This window comes from Orycteropus afer, unplaced genomic scaffold (genome assembly GCF_000298275.1).
Source record: "Orycteropus afer afer isolate SDZICR_OR568_19922 unplaced genomic scaffold, OryAfe1.0 scaffold00314, whole genome shotgun sequence".
NCBI classification, from domain to species: Eukaryota; Metazoa; Chordata; class Mammalia; order Tubulidentata; family Orycteropodidae; genus Orycteropus; species Orycteropus afer.
Window position 1 is genome coordinate 4,275,355 of NW_006921901.1, and position 9,228 is coordinate 4,284,582.

At 40.4% G+C, this 9,228-nt stretch overlaps 1 protein-coding gene across 1 annotated transcript in view; it reads right to left on the reverse strand.

Annotated features, from left to right (window-relative positions):
• The window catches only part of CCDC175 (coiled-coil domain containing 175), an 89,913-nt gene extending 86,273 nt beyond the window's left edge, over positions 1-3,640 (reverse strand). The window contains exons 1-2 of the mRNA XM_007951888.1: positions 3,463-3,640; positions 1,293-1,378 (exon numbers count right to left, since the gene is read on the reverse strand). Of these exons, the coding sequence (XP_007950079.1) occupies positions 1,293-1,378; positions 3,463-3,640 (264 nt within the window). The remainder of the gene's footprint in view (positions 1-1,292; positions 1,379-3,462) is intronic.
• Positions 3,641-9,228: the final 5,588 nt, after the last annotated feature.

Sequence of the window (9,228 nt, forward strand, 5' to 3'; positions counted from 1 at the left end):
TATATATATATATAGTTATATAAGAAATTAATTTTCATCATCAGTTTGTAGGCTCAGACTCATTTACTTTACTGCCATTTCTCTACATTTTCAGATATTTGTACTGTGGTAGATACTTATTCAATCTCTGAAAGAGCCTTCACAAACCTGAGCAATTCAGGGAAGTACTGTAAACATCATCTAGGGCTAAAACAAAGCCATGTCTGTGTCCCTTCAGAAGGAAATTCTTCAAATATTTCCGTAACACATTTTTAAAGGGGCCAAGTTAGTACAAGTAGAAGAGTTTTACTTGCTTGTTCTTATCAAACAGCACTGTCTATTTCAATGGATAGTTGTTATGTGCCATTAAGTTGGACCTGACTCATAGCAACCCCTCCTTGGGTTTCCAAGGAAGTATCCCTACAGAAGTAGATTGCCCCATCTTCCTTCCAATGGACTAGGTACCAAATAATCTTTCACCAGTTATCTAACGAATGGCTTATAGAAAACTGAGTTAACTGACACCATGAATTCCATGCATTCCCGAGGTCATTTGTTTATTCACTGTTTGTTGTAATTAACGTTTACACACTGATGTCTCAACATTTGCCCATCTGGGCCATTCCTTAACCAGTCTGTCATCACCATTACTACTTCTTCTAAGTGGACTTAGCATCATCCATAGCATAGTCCATAACTGAGTTTTCTGAATGGGAAATAAGCAACTATCTGCAGTTGATCACTACTGGTGCAAATGCTTAGTAGATTGAGAAGAAATATTTTAATACTGAAGGTAAAGACTTTCCCTATTTTTTTTTTTAAGTAATCTTAAACAGGAGCTCTGGTAGCATAGTGCCTAAGGCACTTGACTGCTAACCAGAAGACTGGTGGCTCAAACAGACCAGCCGCTCCTCGGAAGGAAGGTTGGGCAATCTACTTCTGTAGCGATACGCCTCGGAAACCCAAGGAGGGGTCACTATGAGTTGGGCTCAACTCGATGGCACATAACAACAACATAAACAGGAAAAAAAAAAATCAAACATTTTAATTTTGCCATAGAATTGATGCCAACTCATGATGACTCCATATGTTACAGAGAAGAAATTAAGTTCCATGTGTTTCCTTGGCTGAAACCTTTACAGAAGCATATCATCACCATGCTTTTTTTCCATGGAACAACTCAGTGGGTTCAAACTGCCAATCTTTTGGTTAGTAGCCAAGAGCCCCTCACCTTGAACACAGTTGGGGCTAAATTAAAGTCTGTGGACAAAATACATGGAAGATTGAAAAATAAAAGCTCTTATATATAATACCAATTTCTGAACAGCTACAGCAATGCCCTTAAGAAAGTTTCTAGTTTCTTCATCACATTTAAAATAGTCACTCTGCAGCGATTGTTCTACAAAAAAAAGGAAGAAAATTAAAATCTCTTATTCATCTGTCCAAATCAAGAGTTCAAGACTACCTGTATTATTGAAAATGACCTTGGATACATGTGAATAATTTAGTCCCATCAAAGGTCAATATTCTTTATAGTAATATTCATCCAAGGCTATTTCATAAGAATTGTGACATTAAATTAATTCACCTAAAAAGGGGGAAAAAAAAGATACCACCCAAATTAACAGTAACATTTATGATCTAGCTCACTTACTCAGCTAGAAACTACACCTTCTATCTCTGAATTTATATAGCTTTTTACATGATCTCTTTTGTACTTGCTGCTTCCTATTTTATGATACTCTAATTTATGTTATATTTTATGCTCCTTGAGAACAAACTCCTCAGTACTTATCTTTGCATCTCTCATGGTACAAAGAAGGGATCCGAACAGGTTAAGACAGAGAATTAATAAATATTTTATGAAAAGGATAAATATAACATGCCTATGGTAGGTTTGATTAAAGTTGGTCACATATATATAATCAAAGTCATGTCACTTCTTTAAGGTCACACAGCAGACCAGTGGTAGAGTTTATATTCAACTGGTGTGACTCCAGACTTCATGTCCTTAAAAGTCATACTCACCATTTAGAAGAGTAAATAGTCACTTCTGCCCTGTGTTTCAGGGAACTTGGACTCTCTTAAACTAAGCTCTCAAACTAAGTGACCAACACTTACTGAGTTTGTGAGTGAGTGTACGCTAGAGACAGACTGGGCATTGCAAGCTAGCTCCTTTCCTTTTAAAAAAAAAAAAAATGAGCATGAACTTGTTCCTGCTTGCAGAGGGGTTGCAGAGCTACATATTTTATAACTCATCCTCAGGGCATGAAGACTTAATGAAGTTTTCTCCTATGAAAATTTTTCTGCAGGTTCACAAATTATTAGCAGAAAAAGATATTTGTGCATAAACACTGGAGTTGAATGAGCATGCTGATCTAGATATAGTAAAGAGAGCTCAAGACTAGCTTTATCACTGACAACGACCTTGGAATACATGTAATTTAGCCTCTTCAGTAGTCAACATTCTTTATAATACTTGTCCAAACCTATCTCACAAAAAAATGGTGACATTAAATTAGTTCATCTAAAAAGAAAAAATATATATATATCAAATTAACAGTAATATTATAATAGAAACAGTATGATTATCTTTATATAGGGAAAAAATGAGATGCCGGTGTTTGGCCTAAATGGTTTTTGACATGAATAAGAAATACCCGTTCTTGGAATGTATCTTACCCTAAACTTATGTGACTTAATTACAAGCTCACCTCTTTAACTGAAGCATTATTTTAACCTGGCCCAAATCAAGATCGTTTCCTGTCCATATGTCCTAAACATCCTTCTCTAGGTAACAGTGCAGCAGGATCTAATTTTCTTTGCCTAATATAACAGGAAACAGGAGCCTCTTATACACACCTTTTCCTATTTGTGTGTTAAACTCTCCAGTTTTCCCTGGCAAAATGTTGGAGGAAATTTACTTGCAAAGGAAAGGCGGAAGGGGACAAGCAGAAATCCAATGCATAATCTAAAGGCAGGTGGGTGGGCTAGTTGCGGGCAACAGGCAAGAGAGTGGAAGAGCAGTACTCTGGGGGTCTGGGATCTGTCACCAGCCACTACTTTAAGCTGGGACGACTCACTTCAACAGCACTAGTTGAAGCTCTAGTAGCATGGTGGCTAAGGCACTTGACTGCTAACCAGGAGCCTGGAGGTTCAAACCCACCAGCCACTCTTCGTAAGGAAGATGGGGAAATCTACTTCCGTAGTGATACTGCCTCGGCAACCCAAGGAGGGGTCGCTACGAGTCGGGGCCAACTTGACGGCACATAACAACAACGAGTAGGAAGGGCCAGCCACTTGGATCCCCTCCCCCTCCCGCCAGTCTCCAAAGAGCGAGGGAGGCTCTCAGCCTGGGCCAAGAATGCTCTGGGCTCCCTGAGGAAGGTCTCCGTTGAGGGTTCCCGCTAAGGGCCGATTCGGCGCCACTGAGCGGCGCCACCTCAGTGGGGACGTCTTTCTTGGCGTCTGCAAGCCTCTCACCCACGACTAAGAGCTGCTCCAGCGCAGCGGTGGCGACCGAGGAGCCCAGGGAGGCGGGGACAGTACATAACTCCAGGGAAAGGCCGGTGGAGACGCCAACTCGTCTTGTCTTTTCCGCGATGGTCCGCCGCGCCTTGTCTCGGATCCCTTTCTCAGAGGCGCAGTCGCTCAGTGCCATTTTGCTGCTGTTGCGCCGCGCGGAGGCGGCCAGAGCTACGGCGGCTGGTTACCACAGGCAACGGAATCGCTGAGGTCCCGGGCGCCCCCTGGTGACCCGCGTTGGGGTAGTAACCTCGCCCCTTCTCGGATTTTATTCACTGACATTAAGCGGCCCTAGACGAGTGAGTCCCTTTTTGACTGTCCTCCCGGCTTTTGCATTTCCACTTCTTTAGTCCATGTCTTGTACCTTTCTCGTGGACCACTCAATTCAATAATGATCACGTTTTGAGCGTGTATTTGTGGCAGGTCGTACCCTAGGGCTATATATACAGTAGCTTGCAGTAAGCAGATTCACAACTTTGTGAAGTAAGTGTGTTTTCAGTTTCCATTTTTACACACTAGGAAACTGAGGCAGGGATGACTAAGTGAACTTCCCAGGGCCACAAGAGGATGCTTTTAAGGTGGGGTCTGTATGACTCCACTATGCTACAAAACACGCCTCTGCACTCTTTAAGAACTTTCCCTGTATTCATCACTGATTACATTTTGTCTTGAAACCTACTGAATTTGTTTTTGCCTCTGCCTTGCCTGTCTTTCTGTTAGACTGTGAACCCTTTGACGGCAGGGCTGGACATGTCTGCTTTTTCTGCATCTCCAAAAGTCAGCCCAGCCTCAGGCTCACATTGAGTGTGACTGTTGTTCCCTTTCCTATGTCAGGTTTTAGAGCAGCAACAGTGGTTTTCCCCTTCCCCTTTTTTCTTTGTTGATGGTGAAATTGAAATCAAGATAATAATAACAATAGCTATAATTTGTGAATGCTTATTATATTCCAGGCACTGGTTTAAGTACTTTATCTACTCACTCACTGTCCTGGAGTTGTACCCTACTCATAGTGACCCCTCCTTGGATCTCCCAGGCGATATCACTACAGAAGTAGATTGTCCAGTCTTCCTTCCAAGGAGTGGCTGGTGGGTTTGAACCACCAGCCTTCTGATTACCAGTCAAATGCCTTAGGCATTACGCCGCCAGAGCTCCCACTTTACCTACAGTAGCTCATGTAACTCTCATAACAACTCTTTGAGGTAGAGATTATTTTCCTACTTCGAGAATGGGGACGTTGAGCCTATGTCCTGAGCCACTGGGCTACACTGCCTTGGAAGGGACTCAGCGCACTGATATCAGAGCTAGTTCTAAAATCCAGGCATCTTCCCCCAGAGTGAGCCATGTTCTAGCCTTGTACACCTTCCTTCTCCTCTTATACTACATTGGTCTGTTGCCATTCAGATCCACTCATGCCCTTCTGTGCTCTCCTGTGTGTGCCAAGGGCTAGAAGCCTGGAAACTACATTCCCCAAACTCTCTTGCCAGCTAGTTTCCAGTTAAGCTTTGCCAGTGAGAGACCCTGGTGGGAAATTAGAAGGCAAAGACACCAATTTGTTTTTGCCAATGTCAGTTTCAAGCCACCGAAAGTGACTACTGGGTCCTGTAGTTTTTGTGGCATGGCTCCAGAAGTGGCAGCAATGGGAATAGTTCGTGTTAGCAGAAGTGGGACCAGCACCTCCAGCAGTGAGCAGCAGCTCAGTACTAAGTGTGAGCACATGGGTGTTGGATAGGAGTTGGAGCAGCCTTCTGATCTCTGGGACTGTCTTTACTTACTTGTCTCTGTGATTTTTTAAAGCCCTTGCAACCCATATCCTGTGTTAAATCCCTCTCTTCATGAAATATCCAGACTGTAGCATCCTTCCTAAGACAATCTTTATGCTGTCACCAGTAATCATCTTCCCATTTGGATTACATTGCTCTCTATTATCTATGAATGTCCCTAAGGGGGCATTTAGTGTCCCCTTGTTACTGGACTTGTATTGGTTTTCTGACTTTTTATGTGTGTCTACTCTCCTTGTCGACTCTAACACTTTCATTTCCCTAAACATGCTTTGTGAGATATTTCCAGTCTCTACCTTGTCTTATTTTTCCTTCTACATGGGATGTCCTTGTCAAAACCCAACCCATCCTTTTCAAAAGGACTTTCAATTAATTCTAAAATAGAGAACTGGGCCAACAAATGAGCAGGTACTTCATAAAAGAAAAAAAAAAAATTCCCGAGAAAGATATGAAAGGATGTTTAACCTCATTAGCATTTGAAAGAAAAAAAATGCATCAATTTCCCTAATCATATTATTAAGATAAAAAGAATAATAATTCAAAGTGTTGATTCTAGAAGTGTGAATTACTGTACCCTATCCACAGCATAATTTGGAAATATGTATAAGGAGACTTAACGATACAGTAACACTTCTAGGAATTATGTTTAAAGAAATCATGAGAAGTGTGCCCAAGGACATAGGTATAAAGTTGTTTACTGCAGTTTCGTTTTAAATAGTGAACAATTACAAACAGTCAAAATGAGCTTGTTATGAGTTGAATTATATCTACCAAAAAGATGTATTGAACCCTAGCCTTTAGGAACATAACCTTACTTGGAAATAGGGTCTCTGCAGATGTAATCAGTTAACATAACATGAACTTATACTGAAGTAGGGTGAGCCCTATTCCAATATGACTGATGTCTTTATAAAAAGGAGAGAAAACACACAGACAGAAGGAAGATGACCATGTGACAAGGGAGGCAGAGATTGCAGTTATGTGGCCATAAACGAAGGAATGCCTGGGTTACCAGAAGCTGGAATGGACAAGGAAGACTCTTCCCCTAGAGGCTTTGGAGAGAGAGTAACCCAAATGACACACTGAATTTTGATATCTAGCCTTTAGAACTGTGAGAGAATAAATTTATTTTATTTTGAGCCACCCATTTAGTGGCACTTTGCTAAGGCAGCCCTAGGAAACTAATCATCTGGTTTTAAATAACCAGTTAATAAGACTATTATTCAAATTTATGGACCAACCACTAATGCCAAATATGAAGAACTTGGAGATTTTCACCAATTTCTGCAATCTGAAATTGATCGAACATGCAATCAAGATGCATTGGTAATTACTAGTGATAGGAATGTGAAAGTTGGAAACAAAGATCAAATGCAAAAACACAGTGCAACGCACTGCTGTCTAGTTGGATCCGACTCATAGTGACCCCTCCTTGGGTTTCCCAGGCAATACCACTATGGAAGGAGATTGTACAACCTTCCTTCTGAGGAGTGGCTGGTGGGTTTGAACCACCAGCTTTCTGGTTAGCAGTCAAATGCCTTAGGCACTACGCCACCAGAGCTCCTCAAAGAAGGATCAGTATTTGGAAAATATGGCCTTGGGGATAGAAACGATGCTGAAGAATGCATGACAAAATTCTGCAAGATGAAACCCTCTTATTTTCTCTTTAGCAAGACCTTTTTTTCAATAGTATAAATGGTGACTTTACACATAGACCTTGCCAGATGTAATACATAAGGAATCAAGTCAACTACATCTGTGGAAATTGATGAGGGAGAAGCTCAATATCATCAGTCAGAACAAGGCCTTGTTTTTATAACAGTGGACTTACATAATATTTGTATTCTGTGATTAACTTATTTCACTCAGCACCAAGTTCAGCCACTTTATGAGGTGTTTCACAGATTCTTCATTATTCTTTAGTGTTGCATCTTATCACACTATGTATGTGTACCATTAATTCATCCACTGATGGGCCCTTAGAGGTTGTTTCTATCTCTTTGCTATTGTGAATAGTACTCTAATGAACATGATTGTGCATATATTTATTCTTGTCCTAGATCTCAGTTGTGGGATATATACCTAATAGTAGGTGTGGTGATTAAGTTTTTGTGTCAACTTGGCTGGACCTGGTTGAGTGGCTGGGCAGCTGGTGGTAGTTATTCCCCATGATGAGACTGGCAATCAACTCTATGGTGGGACCTACCACAAACAGCTGAATAGCTGCTTTAGGGATGTGGTCTGCTTCCCATATATAAGAAACAGCTTTGGAAATGGTCTCTAGTTTATGGCACACTTGAACCCTGCATGTAGCTGTGTCATTCTTCAGCAGCCTGCCATGCTCTGCCAATCCTGGGACTTTCAGTGGACTTGAATCAATGGCCTGCTGTGTGGTTTGGTAACATCAATGCTGTGCCTTTTTACTTGTCAACCTTGGGTTTGTCAGTCTCAGCAGTCAGCAGCTGAGTGAAGAAAAGCCTCCAGCTTCAGTGAGCTGGGAGCAGGAGGCAGAGCTGCAACCCAAGGTTGAGGGGCTAGAGCCTGGCACTTTGAACTCGGACTTAAAGCCTCCATATTGTGAGAATAAACTCTTGTTTGTGAAGGCCATCCCATTTGTGGTATATTCCTGTCAGAGTGGCACTAGGTAACCAAAACAGTAGGATTGCTGTATCAAATGGTATTTATATTCATAACTTTTCAAGAAAGCATCATATCATTTTCCACAGTGGTTGTACCATTTTACAGTCCCTTCAGTAGTGTATGAGCAGTGTATGGGTATTTCTCCATACTCTCACCAGCATTTGTTATTTTCTGTCTCATTGAACTATGCTATTTTTGCTGGGGGGAGATGATATTTCATTGTTGTTTTGATTTGCATCTCTCTAATGGCTAATGATCAAGCGCATTTGTCCTTGTCTTTGTCAGTCACCTGAATATATTTTTTTATGAAGTGTCTGTTTATGTCTTCTGCCCATTTTTTAATTGGGTTGTTTGTCTTTTTTTTATGTTGAAGTGTTGAAGTATTCTATAAATTTTAGAGATAAGTCCCTTGTTGGATATGTCATTGCCAAATATTTTTTTTTTCCAATCTGTAGGTTCTCTTTTTATTCTTTTGGAGAAGTGTTTTAATGTGCATAAGAATTTAGTTTTTAGAAAGTCTCAATAATCTAGTTTGTCTTCTGCTGTTTGTGCATTTTTGGTTATTTTTGATAGTCTATTTACACCATAAATTGAGGCCCCTATGTTTGCCCCTATTTTTCTTTGATGATCTTTATAGTTTTAGGATTTACAACATTTAGGTTTTTGATCCATCTTGACTTAGTTTTTGTGTATGGTGTGAGGTATGGATATTGTTTCCTTTTTCTGCAAATGGATATTCAGTTTTGCCAGCATCATTTGTTAAAGAGACTATTGCTTCCCCCACTTAATGGGTTTTAGCCTTTTGTCAAAGATTCGCTGATCAGAAGTAGATGGCTCTATTTCTGTGTTCTCAATTCTGGTCAATTGGTCCATGTGTCTGTCATTGAACCAATACCAGGCAGTTTTGACTACTGTGGCTGTTTAGAAGGTTTTGAGATCAGAGAGTATGGACCTCCTGCTTTGCTCATCCAAGGTCTCTTTACAATCCACATAAAATTAAAGATTGGTTTTTCCATGTCCTTCAAGCATGTTGATAGAATCTGGATGGGAATTACACTGAATGTATAGATTGCTTTGGGTAGTATTGACATTTTCATAATGTTCAGTCTTCCTATTAATAAGCATGGTATGTTCTTCTACTTATATAGATCTCTTATAGTTTCTTATAGTAGTGTTTTGTAGTTTACTTTGTATAGATGTTTTGTCCCTGGTAAGATTTGTTTCTAGGTATCCTATTGCGTTGGATTGGGTTCTCTAGAGAAACACAAAAACCAGCGAAGTATATATATATATATATATATATATA